This window comes from Branchiostoma belcheri, unplaced genomic scaffold (assembly GCF_001625305.1).
Source record: "Branchiostoma belcheri isolate BF01 breed outbred unplaced genomic scaffold, Haploidv18h27 scaffold2, whole genome shotgun sequence".
In the NCBI taxonomy this organism is placed as follows: Eukaryota; Metazoa; Chordata; class Leptocardii; order Amphioxiformes; family Branchiostomatidae; genus Branchiostoma; species Branchiostoma belcheri.
In genome coordinates this window covers 2,358,998-2,382,264 of record NW_017803490.1, presented here as the reverse complement: position 1 = coordinate 2,382,264, position 23,267 = coordinate 2,358,998, and the positions used below count along the sequence as shown (strand labels likewise).

The 23,267-nt window shown below is 39.7% G+C and overlaps 2 protein-coding genes and 1 pseudogene across 2 annotated transcripts in view; 2 read left to right on the top strand and 1 right to left on the bottom strand.

Annotated features, from left to right (window-relative positions):
• Positions 1-2,506, top strand: part of LOC109468371 — a 17,658-nt gene extending 15,152 nt beyond the window's left edge. Inside the window, exon 8 of the mRNA XM_019766621.1 lies at positions 1,634-2,506. Within this exon, the coding sequence (XP_019622180.1) occupies positions 1,634-1,756 (123 nt within the window). The 3' untranslated portion in view covers positions 1,757-2,506. The remainder of the gene's footprint in view (positions 1-1,633) is intronic.
• A 177-nt stretch (positions 2,507-2,683) lies between these two features.
• LOC109468965 (probable thiopurine S-methyltransferase) lies at positions 2,684-21,763 on the top strand. Its single transcript, XM_019767342.1, has 8 exons — positions 2,684-2,996; positions 3,583-3,675; positions 18,279-18,411; positions 18,821-18,873; positions 19,193-19,267; positions 19,695-19,858; positions 20,119-20,163; positions 21,009-21,763. Exons 1-8 carry the CDS (start codon positions 2,881-2,883, stop codon positions 21,113-21,115), a joined length of 786 nt encoding a protein of 261 aa, XP_019622901.1. The 5' UTR covers positions 2,684-2,880; the 3' UTR covers positions 21,116-21,763.
• On the bottom strand, positions 5,404-10,738 carry LOC109468966 (annotated as a pseudogene).
• Positions 21,764-23,267: the final 1,504 nt, after the last annotated feature.

Here is a 23,267-nt window from a genome sequence, read left to right as displayed (position 1 = left end):
AACAGAAACATAAAGTGTGCGATTCAATGAGAGAGACACGCGTATACACATTGCAACAAATACAAATTAATATTTTCAATATTTCCTTGCGCCATCTCATAATAATAACCAAAGATTCGTGTCCACGTCACTGTTTTAGAGAACATTAGACTAACATATGTCAAATATTCAACTCCAGTTTCTTGCCACTATGATAAATACTTCCCTGTAAGACTAAACCAGACATGAGTCATCCAACACATACCGCACCCACTTTCACTATCACAATTTTGGCACATCTCCAGTAGACTATACATAAAAGTAAAAGTGGCCACTTTGCAGTTGGAAGAACACCAGAAAATTATATGACACCCCCCAACTGATTTCGAAAGTCAAATACCTCATTTGTTATATTGTTTGAGACCAGAAACTCACGAGTGTATCACGAAATAACAGTAACTAGATACTGAATTCGTGTGAGCCTTCTTAGCTTGCCAAAAAATATATAGTGGTAGTTAATAGTTACTAGTAGACGTAGTTATATTATTACAGTTCGATGTGGGAGGTCCTATAAAATTATTTTAATGCCAGCGAAACTGAAACGCACCATAAATACAAGATTTTACAGCTCCACATATACCGCTGACAAATATAGTAATCTTCTATATATCCCTGGTTATTATATTTCGATGCGGGAGGTTTCATAGAATCATATACTAGTATTAAATGCCAACGAGCTCATGATCACCTCCTCGTAATCTGTAGCTGTACACAAGAACCATCAAAACGAGCAGTATGGTGTCTTTGATGTCTTTGCTGCATTATCTTTATTTGTCAAGTAGTACATGCATTTTGACGTTTGCCTTAAGTGGCTAAGCACGAGAGGGAGAGGGAGAGAGAGACAGAGAATGAGAGACAGAGAGACAGAAAGGGAGACAGAGAGAGAGAGAGAGAGAGAGAAAGAGACAGAAAGAGTGTTAGATTCAGTCAAGGTTTTAACTCGAGTGTAACCTTCTGTGGAGTGATTGTAGGGACTTGACCTGTGTGTGAACCGTGTACTACAATAACATAAACAGCCTATGACAGACTGTCCGATTGGACAATGTTTACTCACGTTATCTGTGTTCAGGGGCACGTCAAGGGATATAAGCTGATATCTTTGCTATATATCAGTGTCAAATGTTGTAATGTAACTCCATCCAAGTGTGATTGAAATTTTAATACTACAGGAAATATGATAAGGACATTTGGCTGTTACTAAAATGATGGCGACATTTGTTACATTACATTCCACATATATCAACTATCGCCTTGTAATTGCAAGAAATGCGATAAGACCAAATTCTTGGACGACGTTGGTCTGATAAAAAAAGGCACAAAGATACAGCATTTAAAAGGAGGAATCTGTCAAGGGTTTGTTAGCGATAATGCAGGTGCGTCCTCTAGCGGACTGGAATATAATCACAGCTTTTGAATACCGTACAATAAGTTCAGCTTTTATAATGTCTGCATAATATCAGTGTGTGTGTGTATGTGTGTGCGTGCGTGCGTGCGTGTGTGTGTGTACGAGCTACCCCTACGGTAGAGAAAATGTTGCACACGTTGTTGTTTATCTATCGTTGTTGATGTTTACTGTTTATGTTTATGTTTACAGGTGTGGCCAGTCATCGCCATGGTGACCATCGGAGGTGCCTTCCTGGGCATGGCGATCAGAACCAAGTCTTACGTGGGGAACCAGGGACACAGAGAACACTACAAGCACGACGAGGAAGAATAGACAGATCTTATATATAAGTTACATCTTGTGTATTTCCGCAACTTGGCAGCAGTTCGTAAAGTTTTATTGTGATTTGACACATAAACATTAAGCACAGTGACTTTTGAAACTTTTATTTCAAATACCACATTGCAGACAAAAGTCTGAATTGCGTCAGTATTTACAATCCATTTTGCTCGTTTTAAAGTACACCACTTTGAAAGATGACTACTACACGGACCTTGTATCATGGTCCATTGTTTGTCAAGAATTCACTTCCGTTTTTGCGGTGAATACTAGTATTGTGATTGCACCACTAAAATGTTGATTCTGTATCGCACTGCCAGTATTGTAAGGTTGCAAGGTGTATTTGGTCTTGAAAATATCAAATATCTTACCAATAAATAACTACCTAACTGTGTACTGCAATGTGCTACTGAGGGAAAAACAGGGTAGATGAAACTGTACACTGAATGTACATTCAAAGCTACCAACACGAGAACTAAGGAAGAAAATGCTTGAATATATTCAGTCCTGTTAAGGCAACAATGCAATAAAGTGTTGTCAATATTCGATCTATTAAAAATATATGACACGTATTCAACAGTGTGAAACAAGGACAAAATCATAACTAATATACTCAGATATATTTTACCTCTAAGTTATTCAGTTCAGACTACCTTGTCACAAAGCGTCTATCAAGTATGTGATATTTTGTACATAGTACTGAGGTGTATCAAATAAAGTAAACTGCTGCTGGAAATGATTTTGTTTGTCTGTCTGAAAAAAAAGTTTGGATGTGTGGATAATAAAAAGAGGGCTAGACATGTAAAACGAGTAAAACAACATCACAACAAAAGGCCTCAAACATCTGATTGGAGATGCATTTTCGCCGCCATTTTGTAACCTTATCTCTTGTGAGTCAAGGTCATTAAGTTTAGTAAACGAAGCTGAACCACCCTTAGTTGCGGGCTCAATGACTCAGCAAGCAACTGCTTACTTTAAGACTTCTATATAATTCAACACATAAACCTTGGCTGTAATAATTGTCTTGACAAAAAAATCTTGAAATTTGAGGGAAAAAACAACTTAAATACAGTGTGTGATTATCAGTGACTTGACAGTTGTCAGAGGTCAAATTCAAAATGGCGGACGCAGAACAACATGTCGGTTCGGAGGACGCCCTGTGTGAGTGCCGTCGGGGGTGGGAAGAACTGAAACCCGGAGAGAACCCGTGTTTCCACAGGACACGGGTCCACCCGTAAGTTGATACCGTACGTTGTGGTGCTTCTAAACACACCTGATGTCCACTGAACTTACCTGTAACGTTTATGACAGTAAACAAGAACACCTGTAATTAAAGGGGAGGGGTCCCGTTTGGAGATAACGTTAAACAACATTGAATGAATAACTTTATTGCACAACAATTGTAACAGGTATCGCAATTTGTATTGTGAGTCAGTCGTGTTGAACTGGTAAGTCATAACTTCTAAAGAATGCATTTATTTTGGTATGTACAAAAGGCACTCAAAGTAAAAATTGTGGTCCGTGGTACAGCGTCACCTCGCGGAGTACCATGGAATTGCACCACTGTAGGCTAAGAAGAATATTGGTCAGTTTTGTCCCAACGGTAACATTAGAAAACCGTCAAAAATGTGGAACAAATCTAGAGATTTGACGTTTTGACTTGTACCACACCCTTTGAAGTTATGAAGATATTATGTTTAACCTTATGTTGTTTCTTCTGAAATGAGAAAACATGTTTTCTATGGTACAAACTATAGTGTACCTAGAGATTGTAGTATATTTTGTAGTCAGTCTCTTTCATTGTCCGATTTTACAACCAGTGCTCTCATCAAGCACATCGATCAGCTGACAGGAGGTCAAGAAGGGCTCAGGTTCCTACTGCCGCTGTGTGGGAAATCACTGGACATGAAATGGTATGTAACGTTATGTCATTGAAACAGAACGCAGTATAATGGTTATGCATCTAAAACATTGCCAAAGGCTGACAAGCTTTTCTTGCTATAAGGACACAGAGACGTGGTATTGTTTTAGGACATCTGACAATGTGTTTAAGTGCTCTAGGAGGTAGTATTTGAACTACCAAAACCCTGATTCCTTCCCTTCGCTACTCTGTGAATGCTTTGTTAAAATAACACCGACTATTCTTCATACAAAAGGTGTCCTTGTGTTGTTCAGTGACCCGTTAAGTAGTTCATACCATAGTTGTGGATGCTATATACATGGATGGCCTTGTATCAAGTAAGCAATTGGAAATGTGAATGAGACATATGATGAGTTGGGGTTCCCTCGTGTATTTGATATCGTGAATCCATGCATTCAATGTGTTTGCAATCATTACAAGTGTAACCCGTATAGGACAATGCCTCTTATAATGACACGAAGCTGACAATCAGGTACTAGTATCTGTGACCTTGAGACGTCAGGGGTCAAGTCACCTGTGCCTGGTTTCCCAGTCAGTGTTCACGAAAACCGTCGACCCTGCAATGTTCGTGAGACTTAGATGGTACCCTTAGGCCACACCAATTTAATTTGGGGCTATAATAGAGTTTTTATTTTTATTTTTTCTCTGTCGCTTCATATTTTTTTCTGAAAAAATCCGAGAACCAACAAATTAAATTAGTGTGGCCTTACCCTACTGCGAGGGGTGAGATGAGTATGCATGGGAAACAAGATGGCGCACAGTCTTGGAATGGAAGACGCCAAAACTCGGTCAAAGTGCGTCCTTTTAGTCTTTTTAACGACAGTTCAAGGAGGTAAGCCAGCGTCAGTTAGCTTCTTAAGTTCTTCTGGCTACTTTGAGCAGGAATTCTTTGGAAATCTGAGGCAAATACTTGAGAATATTCGCGTTTTTTACGTGTCTGTGTTTGTAAATATTGACTAATCTCCAAGCAGATGTTTGGTGGTTTCGCGTTGCGCGTTGGTTTAATTACGGGTAAACTGTACTTCTGTGCGTGAAAATTGTCTATTTTGGTAGAAAAATGTGACAGTGTTTCATAATTTCACATCTGTTTTGACTTAATAACCTGTTAACCCGTATAGGACAGTGCCTTTTATAATGACACGAAGCTGACCATCAGGTATCTGTGACCTTGAGAGGTCAGGGGTCAGGTCACCTATGCCTGGGCACAGTCTTGGAACGGAAGACAAAAAACTCGGTCAAAGTGCGTCCTTTTGGGCTGTTTAACGTCAGTTTAAGGAGGTAAGCCAGCGTCAGTTAGCTTCTTAAGTTCTTCTGGCTACTTTGAGCAGGAAATCTCTCGGAATCTGAGGCAAAGTGTTGAGAAAATTCGCATGTTCCCAGCTGACTGTCAACTTCTGTTTGTAAATATTGATCTCAAAGCAGATATTGGGTGGTCGTGGTGCGCGTTGGTTTAATTCTTATTACGGTTGAACTGTATTTCTGTGCGTGAAAAAAATGTGTAAGTTGGTAGAAAAATGTGACAGTGTTTCAGAATTTCACATCTGTTTTGACTTTATTGTTTGAAGATTTTAGGTCCCTTGGTATAATTAGTTGTACAAACGCAGCAAATATAAGTTAAATACCCTGTAAAACTTAAACTTAGAGAAGTTTAAAAAACACATCTTGTTTGATCATGTTAATGTTCACAAGAATTATAGACTGTGTCTGTATTATTGTTTTTACATATTGAGAAAAATATTTTAGAACATTCAAACCACACTCACTGAGACAGTCATTTTCTAATTTCTTGCAACTTTTTTGCTAACTGAACCTCTTCTTTCTGATTATTAGTATTACAAAACTGCTGTGTTATATATGAGTGAGCCTGAAGTCAGTTACATGTACCTGGTTAATATGCTATCTGCAAGCAATACATGTATGTTAATGTATTTGTTACAATTGTCAAGTGAAGGGTGGATCATACACATCATACAGCACATTAATTAGACGTCACTAGTATACTACTATACAAAAAGTCAAGTATCAACAAATTGAGCATAGTAAAATGAAACAAACTGCATAACTGTCACCAACTTGAAATTAATTTCACATTATTGTCAATATCAATACCACATTATGCAAGTACATGGTGATTCATAGAATAATAGATACAATGAAATAAGTTAGATTATTTACTTAGATACAATAAAATGTTACTGTAGATACATTGTACAATAAAATATTAACTTGGCTTTAAGTTGGCAGATAATAACACATACCCTTGTATTAATGGTACAATAGAATAAACCCCAAGTTGGCACTAATGTGGAAAATAATAACACTTATTAGGTCAGTCTCTTCAACTTTCTACTCCCTCGGAATGGCATGAAGATTGAAATCTTCGGCCGTATTTGTAACCCCGACTTTGCCTGTGGTGGATGGTAGAGGGGCGCCATCTGGCAGTTTGAATGTGAAGTGCTGCATGAGGGAGGTGAAGAACAGAAACAGCTCCATCTTGGCCAGCTGTTCCCCCAGGCACACACGCCGACCTGCCAACATAATACAGATGTAAGAAACAGGAGGAGCGAGTAGTAACAAAATCCCTCCTGGTCCCGGGCCGGGGTTCGAACCCACGACCTCTCGAGCACCAGCTTCAGACTTCGACGCTCTAACCACTGGGCCGAAAAGGTCTAGACCCATCGGCCGGGTCAGTTGGTAGCGCCTTTAAACCCCCCACTGTTACACTACTCCCATATGGTGTAGTGGTTAGCTAGGATTTGGCGCTCTCACCCCCAAGGCCCGGGTTTGAATCCTGGTGTGGGATCCACCGTAAGAAACAGGAGGAGCGACTAGAAACAGATAAAATCCCTCCTGCCCCCGAGCTGGGGTTCGAACCCACGACCTTTCAAGCACCAGCTTCAGACTGCAACGCTCTAACCACTTGGCCAAAAAGGTCTAGACCCATCGGCCGGGTCAGTTGATAGCGCCTATAAACCCCGCACTGTTAACGTTACACAGAGCTCAAATTGAAGACAGCATTATGTAGCATGTCGGCAGAACATACTGCACCTGCGCAAAACCTATAATGTATTATGCATAGCAGAATGTCTCATATATGATGATATAAGGTCGTATTCGTGCATATAAGGTTGACATTCTATCTGTAGTTTCCAAATGCTGTGTTGGAAAATATATATTGTCTGCAACGGGCAAGATTATGATGCAACATTGATCAAACATCCAGCAAAAAACGTGAAAAATAAGGTTTCAGGCAGGCGCGGTACATTTGTACGTTCTGCTGACGTGCTGCATTACAATGTAAGTGCATGATGTTAGGATCAAACAAGAAGTCACCAAATTTGCTCCCAAAGGTCCTACACCAGCCTTTAAAAATAAAAATACTCAGGGGAGAACCGTAGTGTGTATTTATGTTACTTTGATGATTGGATCCTTTCAATTTTTCTTTTGGCCTTCTGATTGTTAAGGCAAAGGATATACCATAGTTCAGCACTAAGGACAGGGAAAGTCCTTCAGCACTAAGGACAGGGAAGGTCCTACCATGTCCATGACATGATTTTCCTACTTACCCATAGAGAATGGGATGAAGTTGTCCCCCTTTCTGAACTGACCGCTGTCGTCTAGAAATCTCTCAGGTTTGAAGACATCTGGGTCAGGGTAGACCTCGGGATCATGCAGAACTGCCCACAGGTTGGGGAACACAACCGTGTCTTTCGGTATGTCGTAGCCAAACAGGGTGGTGTCATGGGAGGTGTTGTGCATGACGCTGACTGCTGCGAGGGGGTTGATACGCATAACTTCTGCGAGGACGGCCTCTGTGTAGGGCAGCTGGCTGCGATGGCTGAGAGACGGGGTGACGTTCTGCCCAATGGTTTGGTCGATCTCTCGGTGCACATTCTCTTGTACGTCAGGGTGTCGCAGCATGTACAGGAGGGCCCAGGTTAGGGTGCTGGATGTGGTCTCTGTTCCAGCGATAAAAAGGTCTCCAATCAGGTACTCAAGCTGTCTGTCTGTGAAGTCATTGCCTTTTTCTTCTTCCTGGAATAGTAGTAGTAATAATATGGGATATTATTTCTATATACATAAAATGTATCATCAATTCATGATTCTCTTTCCCTCTTTTTTAGCCTCTCTCATTCTCTCTCTCTTGGTCTGATCTTGAAAGACTGGTAGACTGGCGATGGGTAGATGGGTGGTCTGTGGATGAGGATGGATGTATGTATGTAGGGATGGATGGATGAGTGGATGGATGTAGGGATGGATGGATGGATGGATGGATGCGGGTGGGTGGATGGATGGATGGGTGGATGGATGGATGGACGGACGGACGGATGAATGGATGGATGGATGGATGGATGGATGGATGTGGGCGGATGGATGGATGGATGGATTGACGGACAGACAGATGGATGGATGGACAGATGGATGGATGGAAGGATGGATGGATGAATGAAGGGATGGATAGATGGACAGACGGACGGACAGATGGATGGACGGTCGGGTAGATGGTTGGACAAATGGACGGATGGATGGATGGACAGACGGATGGATGGACAGACGACAGGAAAAAAGACTTTTACAAAAAGTACATGCATTTAGAGGAAAAGCATGGTTCAAGTTGTATAGTAACTTACAGAAACTGACAAGTAATAATTACAAAATGTAAGACCACCTTGTTCCTCATCTCCAGCAGAAATGTATCGATGAAGTCTCGTATGTCGTTGGGGTCAAAGGTCTCCTTGTGCTTGGTGATGTCCTCTCGCATGACCGAAAGGCAGGTTTCCACGTTGCTCTGTACTTTGGCGATAGCTCTCTTGACCACTGGAATGTGTCGTGTCCAGGGGATGAAGTTAGCTATGGCTGATACTTGTTGCTCAAAACCAATATTTTGATCGAAAGCCTCCATGATCTTTTCAAACTTCTTGTCATTATACTCGAAGCGTTTGCCAAGTACTATGGAACAGATGACATTACCAACTGCGTTCTGTAGCAGAAGTCTGATGCTGAACGGCTTCTCTCCCTTCTTGAGTATTTCCTCCCGTAGTCCGTGTATTTCCTCCAGGATTTTCCCCTCCAAACTGCGTTTCCCAAAGCCGAAGTCTCGGAGACCCGTGATGGTAAACTTGCGCTGCTGCTTCCAGAATGGTCCGTAGGGTAGCATGATTATTCCTGCATAATAGTGATAATTTTTAATTCAAGTTAGGCCACATCAATTTAATCAGTTGGTTCTCAGATTTTTTCAGAAAAAAATATGAAGCGACAAGGAAAAAAAAATTACTGTAAACTGATACAGAACTGTGTTCTCTAAACGTGGATACTGTGCCTTTCAAATAATAAATGTATACAGTAAACTATTCTGTAAACTGATAGTGTGTTCTGTAAACTGATACAGTGGGGTTGTGTGGCATAGCGGTAGTGTCTTCGGCTCAGAACCAAGAGGTCCCGGGTTCGAACCCCTGTCACCGATCTTGTGCCATTGGAAAAGGCACTTTACACGACTTCCCTCACTTTACTCAGGTGAAAATGAGTACCTAGGTTCGGGGACGTCCCCGACGGGTAGGAGTCATGAAATGGAGTCATGAAGTGTTTGGGGAGAGCCACACCCCACACATGTTAAAGAACCCACTGCATTTATCAAAAAGAGTAGGGGTCCTTCCCAGTGTGAGTGATTAAAAGCTTACACACATTACAGTTTAGTCTTATGCAGCTTGTACTTACATGTACAAAACTCAGGTGTGTGTAACCCCTATAAAAGGCGGTTTACCGATGCTAAACAAACAAACTGATTGTGTGTTCAGTAAACTAATAGTGTGTTCTGTAAAACTGATATCCATATTTACCGTAATCTACAAAGTCCATGAGTTGAAACGTGTACCAGGCAGGTCTACTGGAGAAGTCCTCCCCTTTCCTGACCAGAGCCTCCTGCACGGCTGCGTAGCTGTTCAGAACTACAATCCTCTGGCTGCCCAGTCTCAGGTAGATCACAGGGCCGTATGTACGGCCTAGCTCTGTCCAGGTCCGGTATGGAGCCTGCAATAACATCAAGGAATCACAACAAGACTGGCAATGAAAACAGACCTTGCCATGGCGACGGTGGTTGCTGTTAGGGTTATTGTTTGCATGGCACTGCCATGATTTCATGATTTTGAGGATATTTGATCTAGACAGAATTACATCAGACTCCTCCGCTCCCTTGAGTGTATAGTGAACGAACCCCTAAATGTGTCAATAAAGGGGGCCTGCATGCCCTTTTTCGTAAGGCGTAATCAGGCCTTTTTAGTATTAGTAATCCGTAGGCAGCCTCCCGAAAAATCAACGTAATTCTGAATTCGTAATTCTAGTACATTAGCCACAAAGCGTAAAGTCGTAATCAGCTTTTAGAATTTTAAGTAATTCATAATCGGCACCGAAAATTTTGTGTAATTCGTAATCACAACAACACCACCCCACCCCCCATGCAGGCCCTGAATATTAGGTCTGAGAGGCTTTGTACATGTAAATAAACCCACCTTGGCGAACATCTGCAGCACGTTCCCCAGACCAGGCAGTGCCCAGGGCCCGGTGGGAGGTTGGGGGGTGTCCGGGTCTCAGGTACCAACAGGCCAGCAGGAACACAGACACCAGGATCAGGCACGTCTGGATATCCAGATAGGTAAACCAGCCTGACACTGCCATCTTCACAGGTGGTTTAGCAGCAACAGTTGTTATAAAAGATTATGATATGTACTATAGACATTAGATTACTGTCTCGGTGGGACTGCTTTGCTGCACAGTTGTCCTCAAATGGTTGTATTTTGTCTAACATATGGTCTCCTGGTGTCTCACTCCACGAAGGAAATCTGTGTGTTGTTGTTGTGACCTAACGAAGTGGTCACGTGATCACCAAAGTAGGTCATTCCCCTGGGCCCATGGAAGAGTCCATTGTTGTTGTAGGGAGACAAGAAAGGAGGGCTAATCCTCAAAGCATTTGCATTATCCAGGGCTTGAATTGTGCAATGTGCTCAATACATTATAATGATTTTCAAGATTTGCACGTAAAAATATTTTGAACGTGCAATTTCTGCACCAGAGAAATACTGCAGATATATCATGTTTGCACTGCATATCTCAGAAGTTAAAATAATATACATAAGAGAAACTTGATAAGAAAGGGGACTAAACATTTATACATTGGTTATCAAGACTGCTCATCATCACATGCATGTAATAGCTGTGTCTCTCAGCCAGAGATATCAGTATTGTATTCTAATTTAATCTGTTAACATGGCCATTCAGCAAGTCTCTATCCCTTGTAAATGTATTAGGCCTAAGGAAAAAAATATTGTGTTTCCTGTTTCCCGACCGACCCTAGAAAAACCTGCCAACCCTAGACTTTTTTTTTTTGGCTGAACCCCAGCAAGGGACATTTTCGAGCTGATCAACCTTTTCTAGCTCCATGATCTGACACCTAAGTGATAAAACATTGTACAATTGGTTTTCTAACATTAAAATTGAAAATAAAAGCGACAAGTCTTACCTTGTCAAACTGTACTGTATAAATTTAAAAGTCGGGATCTAAACCTATGGCATATGCAAAATTGCATGCTTTACATTTTAAATGCAATTTGAAAAATACATGCAAAATTACTTTAATGTATATTATATAGTCAGTAGTTATTGAACCCCTAGCCTGATTTTTTTCAGTCTTGGGGTATTTCTTTTTAAATACTGCCAGTGCATATGCATATCGCAACAATATTCAATATACAATGTAAATACCATACAGGTCATAGCACTATGACATCAGTTGACTTACAGTATGACTTCATCTATAGTTCTACATTGTCATAAAAATCTTGTTTTATACAAATTTAAAAAAGTATGACCTCTGTTGTTCTAGAAAAATTGCTCATCATAAAAGTCTTGTTTTATACAAATTAAAATAGACATACAGTATGACATTTACTGTTCTAGAAAAATTACACATCATAAAAGTATACATACAAAAATAACCAAAAGTCTGTCTTTTTGGAAGTCTTGTGGCTTTTGAGCATCGTGTGGGACTTGAACTGCACAAAAATGACTTTCTTGAAAGTCTCTTTTTTAATAGACTGTCAATTAACTCTTCATTTTCAGAACTGACCAAAAGACTCCTGTTTAATGTATATTGTAAGGGCTGATATTTCACAAAATAATTAGAAAAGTGGTAATACCTGTTAGAGTAGTAAGTGGACATGTTCCACTCTTCATAATACAGCACTTTATAATGTATGGAATTTTTTTTAAAGATCAAGATTATTTTTCTGGCACTTCTAACACAAATAACAGTCCTGTCCCCAGTGCTGAAACTTTCCACACAAATAACAGTCCTGTCCTTGGTGCTGAACACTTTCCACACAAATAACAGTCCTGTCCCCAGTGCTGAATACTTCCCACACAAATGACAGTCCTGTCCCTTGGTGCTGAACACTTTCCACACAAATAACAGTCCTGTCCCTGGTGCTGAATACTTTCTACACAATTAACAGTCCTGTCCCTGGCTCTTTCCACACAAACAATTTACTGGTAGTACACAAAGGTTCAGCAAAGTCCTATTCACTAAATTCCAACCTACAAAAACATTTGTGTGCACTCACAGAAAAGAATTGCGTGCACAGCTCCACACATGCACCCAGTATTTTGAGCCCTGTTGTGTCTTCTTGCCTTTAGCTTTTTGAGGCTGAAAAAATAGCGGGAACTTATTCTTTAGTATTTTGGGAAGATAGTGACATGGTGGTCCTGGCAACTTACAATTAGCTGGCCCTCCCTTCCTATAGCAACACGCTGGGGGCAGCTGATATTAGCGATGGTGCGAATATATTCTCCCTCAGCTGTGAACATCTCCACCCGATTGTTGTCCTTATCGGCCACAATGATGTGACCCAAACTGTCCACACAGATGCCTAAATAGGAGACTTAAGGTGGTTGCCAACTCTGTCACCTTCACGGCCAAAGCGACAGATGTATTTTCCATTCTTGTCATACTTATAAACATGATTGGTTGCATTGCCAGTGATGAAGATGTTCCCTTTCTTGTCTACTGCAGCATACGCTGGCCACGTCAGTTCCGTTTCATCGAAAGGTTTCACCGTGCATGAATGTCTGTCAAACCACCCAGCTGTCATTACCTTGCCTGAAGTTTTACGTTTTGCTATGACGATTTTGTCAGAAAGCGTGTCCAAGGCGATGCATTTGACATGCCGTAATTTACACGCAGGCCTGGACAAAATTTTGCCCTCCTGCTGTATTGCTTGACACAACGGTTACCATTACCTACATGTATCAAAAGGACCCATAGGGTATCATCCTGGTCCATGGCAATGTCACGGGGTCTCATATCTTTTCCTGTATCAAAACTGCGGAGGAAATCGCCCTTCATGTTGAAGACTTGGATTCGGTAGTTCCAATTGTCAGCCACAAATAGCTCGTTAGTCGAGGACACGGCCAGTCCGCTCACATATATGAACTTGCCTTGATTGTAGTTTTTCCGTTTTTTCCATTTCTTACATTTGACTTTTTTGAGTAAGCCTTTTTTTACACATATCCAGACTGTTCCGCGCCCACCAAATGTGACAATTGTTCCAAGGCTAGTTTGGTTGGTACCATTGGTGGTCCCAAGGAGGGGTGGGGTGGTATCATCAGGTTCTGTCATCACTTTGAAGGTAGTACTCCAGTTTGTGGATCCTTGCGTAAATTGCATTGGAGGAACCTGTAAGACATACATGTAGCAATTAGTTACAATTTATTGAACTTTTACATACACACACATGCACACACACACACGCGCACACAAAACACACACATGCACACACACAGACACACATGCACACACACACACACATACACAGTCACGGTGACATGCACACACACACATGCACACACATTCACACACACACACACACACACACACACACACACACATATGCACATATACACATGCGCACACACACATGCACACACACATGCACACCCACATATGCACACTTACATACACACATGCACACAAACACACACACACGCTCACTCTCTTCAAAACATGACCCTCTTGGCAAAGATAATAATACCTTACCGTGGGGTTACCATGATCCTGGGTGTCGGGGTAAACCCCCACCATTATTCCTGCTGTTATCAGTCCAACCATGACCAGGAAAATTACTAAAGCGATGACGTAGCAATAACGATAGATTGGAGAGTCATCTGTTGAAAACAAAATTAATGTTTTATACAAAATATACTGATTTCCTTATTCTTTTTTATGTACATATGAAAAATGTGATTTAGTGAAAATCATCCATGTTGTTTGATTTGTTTTGAATGTCTTGTATGTCAAATCATTGTGTATCAGGTAGTAAGTGGGTTGGTGGAAAAACCAGTCCAGTCTGGACAGGACCAGTTTTTCCACCAACCCAGTAGTAATTTAAAGGAATACTCCACTCCTGAAGTAACCATGTAACAGACAAAAAGGTAAACAAAACACAGACATTTACGAGAAATTAACACAATAACAGAAAGTACAACATTGTCTACAAACTAGAGTGTTTAAAGAGTTGTTATATACCAAAAAAAGGAGTGTCAATGAACAAATGTATGGATGAATTAATGCATGCACGACTGTGGAAATGAACATTCATTTATAATTTTGTGGTCTTAGATACATGTGTTTCTATGCAGGGCTCGAAATTAAAGGTGGTCCAATGGCCACTGACCACTAAAATTTAGGCTGGGACAACTAAAAAGACACTTTGGGACATTTTCGTGACTATAGAAAAATTATTGAATCAACATCAGAATGCCAGCCCTACTTTTGTTTTTCAGGCACACCTCCCAGCTTTTGGATCCGGAAAAGTCCCCCCGAATTTTCTGTCTACTATGCAATTATAGTGCACATAAGTTGGAGTCATACAATACCTCCCCAAAACAGGTACCGGTTGGGACAGTTCATCCTTTCTTCAGGGGAATTGAAATGTATTTTTGGGACAATGTTGGGACAATAGGAAGGCGTCAGGTGGTGTAGTGGTTAGAGCAATCGACTGTGAACCGGGAGACTCGGGTTCTAATCCGAGTTGTACCCGGGACATGTCTGAACATGTGCCCGACGTTGTGCCCTTGGGAAAGGCACTTTACACAAATTTCCTCACTCCACCCAGGTGTGAATGGGTACCTAACTTTGGTTGGGGAAAGTCGTATTGAGGTCACCTTGTGGCGCCGAATGGCAGCCGCACAGACTATTGCGACAGTTCCACAAAAATGATTGTGGAACAAATATGTGTATCATGTGTATTATTTGATTGCTGTAATTTGTTGTGATTTGTATTATGTGATACCCTGCATCAATTCAGCCATATAAAGGCTGTGACTGCACGGGTACTGTTTGGACAATAAAAAAAAAGTACCATAATTTCTAGGCCTACAGTCTTACCTCCTGCCCTCTTATTGGGCATGTTTGCTCCGGATCCTCCATACATCGCATTTGGCTGTAGTGATTTCAAGTTTGGTTGGGATTGAAGCTTCTTTATTTTCCTGATGTCACCCTTTGAGTCCTTAGTGTTGGAGGGACCCTGTAGGTCATGTTCATTACTGACGTTGTCTGCTTGCTGTGTGCTAATGTCAGGCAGTTCTTCGTACATCGGATTTGTCAGTACTCTTTTCTTTGGATCTTCGCAGTCATGGATGTCAGGTACATTGCTTGTTGCGTTGTTAGGTGTTCTGATGTTGATATCGTCAGAGTTGATAATAGTGTCATCTAAAGTCCCTGTGGTGTCTGGGTGCTGCATACTACTAGTAGGTGCTCTTTCTGTGTCTTCTACATGTGGATCACTAGCATCTACAGGTGGCCCAGAGACACTGTTGTTATCTTCAGGTTTGTGCTCAAAGTACTGATTTACACAGTTATTATGATACACAGGTTCAGCATTATTGTCAGCAATGTTTGTGGCCTCTGCTGCTGATCTTTCTTCATCAATACTTGAAACATTCCCAGGGGAGGTTGACATTGTTTTTGAGTCAGTGTTTTCAGTGTACAGTGTACTAAGTTCTTGGGTTTCTAACATTGTTGACCAGTGTGGTTTATCTTCAGGCTGATATATTGGATTGTCTTCATCATTAACTGCTGCAAGTGTAAGGTCAAGTTTAAGGATATGTTTTTTGTGGTTAACAATTGTCAAGTTTAAATGTAAAAGTCCACTTTTCCTATTTTGGCAAATGCTAAATATTGAACATACAAGGCTTTAGTTAAAATTATTAAATTTATTATTAAGTTATTATAATAAAAGATTTTTACTATGGACAAAAATTTTCTACAGTTATGTAATGTCATTTACGTTAGCATGATCAATGATTAAAACCTTTTCAGGCACAAGATACAATTGTAGCTGAATTCTGTACATGACTGTAAGGCCACACCAATTTAATTTGTTGATTCATGGGTTCGCCCGCTTCATTTTTGATTTGTAAAAAAAAAATTCAGGCTCTGAATCAACAAAAAAATGTACATATTTTGGCTCCAACCATTGAAGGAAACCCCTTCTCTTCAGAGTTGTTACAGTTTTTCCATCTATGGTTTGTTAAAAAGTTTGAAATTCATTGTGAAATTGAAAGTTTCAAATTGCAGACCAGCATGGTATGTTGACTCTATGGCTCATATCACAGCATTTGGGGCTATCATATGTGTAGGTCTGTTTTTATTTTAATTTTTTTTTGCCCTGTCGCTTCGTATGTTTTCTGAAAAAATCTGAGAAGCAACAAATGAAATTGGTGTGGCCTAAAAAAATGTTACCCTGCTGTTACCTGTAGTGGATGATATGTCTTCTGACTTGGTTGTTCCAGACATCCTCCGGTCAAATGGTTTTGGGAACTGGTTATCTTATCATTGGGTTTGTTTGTTCTCAGATAAGCTTAACTGGAAAAACACAACAAAAACTAGAGTTTGGCAATCTCATACCTCCATGACCTGTTTAGTGCTTTAATGCATGGTGTTGACCACCTGTAAATGGCTTGCATTTACAATCCTGCGCATTATCAAAATTTTTATGCAATTTTTTTGCATATATTATCAGTTGATCATATTCTCCGCCAAATGCCAGCATTATCTTAAGAAATAAGGCTATTCTTCCTTATCCTCATAAATTATGCAAATCAGGTCTTGATTTGAATAAATTATAGTCATAATCTTTGTTAACAAAACAAAACAAAACAAAACAAATACAACAGTTACTACAACTCAGGAAAAGTGTGAAACTGTGATAATATCAGCACCAAGGACAGCAATTGATGTCACAATTATTCTAAAATTAACATGTCTAAGTCTAATGTTATCTGCTGTATTCAAGGACGCTACTATAGTAAGGGTTAAGAATTTACCAGTCTTTTTTTGCTGAATCCCACCCTAGTGCCCCTGGTTGAGTTTATCATGGACCAGTGCAGGTTAGGTTTAGGTAGATTCCATAAAAACAGGCTAGAGACAGCTCTAGTTTTACCAGCACTGTTTTGACTTTTGATATTAGTTACATGAGTTAGTTTAGAGCTATGGCTTAAATCCTGAAATCTGACGTGTTAATTTGTCAGCAATTGTCTGTAAAAGTCACAAAATACTGTACAAACCATTTAGATGACTACAGTGATTGCTGATTGGATACACATGTAAAGCTTAATCACACTCTGTGTTGAAGTAAGTTGGAGACTTTACAAGGAGAAAATGGCTCCAATCTTGCTCAGTGTATATGTGAAGTAGACTAATTATGATAACCATGATAGACTGGACACCAGGCTAAAAATATGCTGGACCTGAGGCACATTAGAAATGTATGCATCAGCACTTACCAGTAGGGAATTCCTTAAGAACACTTTTACTGTCAGTGACCACCTGGCTTTCTGTATCAGTCTCTGAGAGTTACTGACAAATTCTACACTCAGGACAAATACGCCCAGTCAGATCTGGGCGAGGTGTGGTAGACTAATGAGTAGATTAAGAACTGCTGATGGTGTGACGTATAGTTTTAACATTTATTTTATTCATCATAAGCAATGTCTGTAACCATATAAGGACAATACCCTTGTCCAATAGCTGTTTGCCAACTGGTGGTGTTTTTACAACGTTGCAGTAAAAAGGCTCAATTTGATTACAATTTCTTTTGTATACCTTGTTTATTGCAGACAGCATATTGCAAAATTAATGAATAGTAAATACAGAAGCAGGGTCTGCTAAATACCTCATTCAAATGGCCTTAAGGCCACACCAATTCATTTTGTTGGTTCTCAGACATTTTTAGTTCAAAAGATAGCAAGCGGACATAATAAAATGAGAGGGCTAGGAAGAAACTAGCTTATGGCTATATTTACTACATAACACTGAGTCCACCGAGGCATACATTGTAAACCAGATCCTCAGACTTTGCTTTCTTTAGGCTTTTCTAGTTAACCTTATTTTCAAAAAAATCCGAGAACCAACCAACAAATCAAATTGGTGTAGCCTAACCAATCTCAATCGGGCCTATTGTGCCTTTTTATTGCTCTGGTTACATTCATTTTAGATACTGATCTAATACAATTTATGCAAGACGTTGCTTCCTCTTTTATTTCTAGGTTGCAAGAGAAGGGGCACACCGTTGTTGGTGTAGAGTTTGTGGAGAAGGCAGCCCAGCACTTCTTTGAAGAACATGGCATCAAACCTACTGTATCAGAAGAGCCCTCTATCGACGGGGGCAAACTTTACAAGGTATAGTACATATATTGTTTAGGGCTAGCTATGGTACTACAATATCTTGTCATCGAGTTTGCAATCTCTGATGTATAGATCAAGTTGCAAGTTCATGCCTAATAGCAACGTGAAACAATATATAGAAGTATACAGACAGTGTATGCTAACTGATGATGGCAAGTGGGCAAGTGACTATTCTATGTTATGACAAGTGGGCAAGTGACTATTCTATGTTACTGTCTAGAAATACAATCTGAGCTTTTCGGGTTTTAGTTCTTTTTGTCAAGACGAAGTGTCTCACTTTTTCTGCAATGCGTGGGTTGGGAGGTTAACAGGGTGGTAGTTTTTGTCAGTACATGTATCTGATATTGCTATATGGATGATTTATTGATGATTATTGATCAAAATCTTTTAAAATCTTTGACAGGGCCTTGATGGAAAGATCTCTATCTACATCTGCGACTACTTTGATTTTAGCAGGTAAGGGAATATGTAATCATAATACATTGTAATTGTAACAAATTTCACCTCCCCCCTTTTGTTTGATGAGTAAGACCCACTTCTATTAAAATGTGATTGTTGAGCGATCAAAACTGAAAGTGTAACCCGTATTCTTAAAAACAGTACCGGAATACGATGCTCGACATAAAAAGCATAATCTGAAAGAAAATAAAGCACACAAAATGTAAAAAAACGTTTCTTTCTTTATCTAATATTATAAAATCCGTTGATCGACCTCTTACTTCCGAAGACTGCAAGATTATAATAGTAATTTGTGTTCCAAATTCTCTGCATGCAGTGCTGCATGTGGCCAGTTTGATGCTGTATGGGACAGGGGATCTCTCATGGCTATGGAAGTAAAGGATCAAAAGAGGTAAGTGTTCAACCTAAGGCCATTACAGCACCTGTATGCAACAAACAAACTGTATCAAAATCACGAAAATGTCCATCTAGTCAAATCTGGTCAAAGGAGCTGGAATTGTCTTTAAATATCATAAACCTGGATGTCTAACTTCCAACACTGCATAAATCTAATAATATGGAGACATCATTGCATGGAGTAAAGAGACTCATTTTACACAACCAAGTCTTTTGTTCAGCCGACGTTTCTGTGACTGTCTGTCACCTTCCTCAAGGAAATTCTGACTGGTTCACATTGCACTGCAGCTCTGGTGTCACTGCTATAGATGCGTTCCCAAAATGTACAATATAATTGCATTCATGCAAATAATTTCCTCATATTTGGGGGTATATAAATGTAGTACATACCTTTCCTTGATCAATATTATACTAATTTGCAGGTATGTGGATCTGACCAAGTCCCTGATGAAGCCAGGTGCCAGGTACATGGTGGAGACATTCGAGTGCAGCGAAGGTCAAGGTCAGAGCAAAGGGCACGGACATGAACCTCAGCATCATCACCATGGCAACGAGCATACACAAGCTCATCACTCTCATGGAGAGGGTAACTAGCTTTTACTGCAAATCAACATTTTCAATGACCTATTATAACAGTTTTTACCACAAGGGAAGAAAATATCCTTCCACGAGAAGGGTACGGTTTTTGGTCATGTTTGTGTGTTTGCAACTATAACTCATGGTAGGTTTGACAGATATCTCTCAGATTAACACTTGCCATTGGTACACTTTCTTCTAGTATTCATTGCACTATTTCATTTCTCTAGTTAACAACTATAATGATTCAATTTTCTTCCCAATTACTAGGAGGCGAGGACTTTATCACAGGAGAGCAGATTGGAGGGCTGTTTGGTACGTACATATAGAATACATCACGGGGTATTCCGTATCGCCCGAGGTATCGGCCCGACCGCGGGTCGGATCGCCCGACGGCCGCAGGCCCGAGGGCGATCCGACTCGCGGGAGGGCCGGGACCGAGGGGGATGCGGAATACACCGTGTTGTGTTTTATTTATATCATACCCACCCAAGAAAACACGCCTTTCAATGCAAGGTGAGCCAAAAGTTGGTGCCCCTAAACCCTAAAATGCAACAACATCAGTTCCAACGTCCGGATTCTGTATTCAAATTTTCGAAAGGGGCACACGCGGTTAGGGCGAAACGCGTTCGAATCGTTTTATGGAAGCCAGGGAAGCGTTCGATAACGGGTTCAGGACCAGGCCGTACCGTAAGTACGGCCTGGTCCGGAACCCGTTATCGAACGTTATCGCGGCCCGGGTATGATATAAATGTAGATATTGATTATCATAAGTAAAACCATGTTTATTTGATTATGACTTACGCATCTATTTGTAATACCAATATCAACTGTCATTTGCTGCTGATTCTTATTTTAAATTATTATGTTTACTGAAATAAAACATATTGTTTTTGCTCTGGTCCTCTTCTTCTTCTGAAGTTCCAAACAAATAAGGTAAATGACCTGAACCAGTCTGTGACCATAGTAACTAGTGTTGGGTTACATCATGTTGCAATTTTATAGCAGGAGGGATTTAGATTGACCATATATGTGAATGTGTTTGAGTAAAAATTAACAGAGCAGACCATATGCAAAGGTAAACATTTATGCATTTGATTTACAAGTAATATAATAACTTTCTACCGGCAGTTACTTAAATTTTCCCCATTATGCCACAGGAGCTGGTTATGAAATTTCCTGTCTGGAAGACAAAAATTCTCCGGAGGACGAGTTTGCAAAGCAGCATGGGTACATCAGTCTCATCTATTTCCTGAAACCTAAGTAACCTCAGAACCACAAATTACTTCATCAACGTCAATTTAGTTTTGTTTGTTTGTTTGTTTGTTCATTTGTTTGTTTGAAATTTAGAGAATACATTTCATACATCACTATGTTCTGAGGTTCATTTTGCTGAATGTGTGTTTTGTCAGCACATTAGTCTAACAGCAAATTGTATTTCATAACAATTTCTGTGTTTTCTACATTTTGTATAATTATGGGCTCTGACTTTTTTGGTTCAGACTGGTAATTTGAATCGTCATCTTATTACCATGATGATAACAGTTACTATAATACTAACCATCAATGTTAGATGCCAATTCTCTTTCGTCCTTTCTGCGGAAAAGATTGGCAGTTAAAATAGGTTTGGTAACCAGGCTATATCAATGTTACATGAAAACTCCCAGGCAGACTGAACACCATAATGATTGTTTTATTGACCTCACACAGTTTTAAAATCATGGTGATGCAAACTTGCGGTCATCTGAATATGTACTATATAAACGGATTCATTCCACAAGTGTCCATTTACAAATAACTCACTCTAAAACAGGGTATGACCAATATTGCCTAGGATGAATTTTACACTGCAAGTAATAAACGGAAAAGCATTAAAGATGATAATTCATTTTGTTATTTAGTCAAATGATTTGTAGAAATGATTTGCAGTTAAGAAAAATAAACGAGCTACAACATTCATACTAAAGAAATATATGTCTAAATCTACACTCAGGACTATATAATGATAATAAAAGCTTGTTCCATCAAAAGTGTCCAGAATTTTCACACATTGTGTATTGATACATTGAGAAGTTTAACACACAGGTAATATATTTGTGATTACTGAATGCACAGTGCAAAATAACACGTTATGCTGTCAAAATATTCAGTTCGGTAAACTTTCACTGCGAAGTAATATTCAATATAGAATACATTCTTCTCATTAAAACATTATGCATTATGTACAACAACATATCCAAATTTTGACTTTCGCTTCATAGTATTTAAAGAATCGTCTAACATTATGATACAATAGTAAACTGATCAAATCCTTTCCTACTAAACTTTTGTCAATTAGCATAAATTAGTCGTGTTAATCATTAATTAGTAGTAGTAATGTTCTATATAACCAGGCAAATACAAATCAATAAACACAAAGTGGATATTTGAATCATAAGGTATTTCTTAACTCAATTGTTAATTTTTGGTTTTGTTACACTTTCTAGTAGTAACACCACACCTGTTACATGTTCTGATGTAGTCATTTGTAGAATTTTTTCAGTACATTTTTATGCTCCTTTTATTTTACATGTTCTGTTATAGCCAGTTGTAGATGTACGCAATTCATACGCCTGTTACATGTTCTGATATAGTCAGTTGCAGTTGTAACACTATACGCCTGTTACATGTTCTGTTGTATCCAGTTGTATTTGTTGTAACTAACTATATGCCTGTCCTGTGTTGTTGTCAATTAAAGATGTACCACTATACGCCTGTTACATGTTGTATGTGTTGTATCCAGTTGTAGATGTACCACTATACGCCTGTTACATGTTGTGTTGTATCCAGTTGTAGCTGTAACACTATACACCTGTCCTGTTACATGTTGTGTTGTTGTCAATTAAAGATGTACCACTAGATGCCCGTTACATTCTCTGTTGTATCCAGTTTTAGCTGTAACCTGTCATGTTACATGTTCTGTTTTATCCGGTTGTAGCTGTAACACTATACACCTGTCCTGTTACATGTTGTGTTGTTGTCAATTAAAGATGTACCACTATACACCTGTTACATGTTGTGTTGTATCCAGTTGCAGTTGTAACACTATACACCTGATGTTACATGTTGTGTTGTATCCGGTTGTAGATGTAACACTATACGCCTGTCCTGTTACTTGTTCTGCTGTTGTAGCCAATTGAAGATGTGCCACTATACACCTGTTACATGTTGTATGTGTTGTATCCAGTTGTAGCTGTAACACTATACATCTGTCCTGTTACATGTTGTGTTATTGTCAATTAAAGATGTAGAATCTGATGTATACCACTAGATGCCCGTTACATGTTCTGTTGTATCCAGTTTTAGCTGTAACCTGTCATGTAACATGTTCTGTTGTATCCGTTTGTAGCTGTAACACTGTACACCTGTCCTGTTACATG

Bases quoted from the DNA above. Each gene is read 5' to 3' on its own strand.
- LOC109468965 (XM_019767342.1), top strand. From the start codon at position 2,881: ATGGCGGACGCAGAACAACATGTCGGTTCGGAGGACGCCCTGTGTGAG. The intron at 3,676-18,278 runs GTATGTAACGTT...TTTTATTTCTAG, and splicing joins AAATCACTGGACATGAAATG to GTTGCAAGAGAAGGGGCACA. The intron at 19,859-20,118 runs GTAACTAGCTTT...CCCAATTACTAG, and splicing joins TCATCACTCTCATGGAGAGG to GAGGCGAGGACTTTATCACA.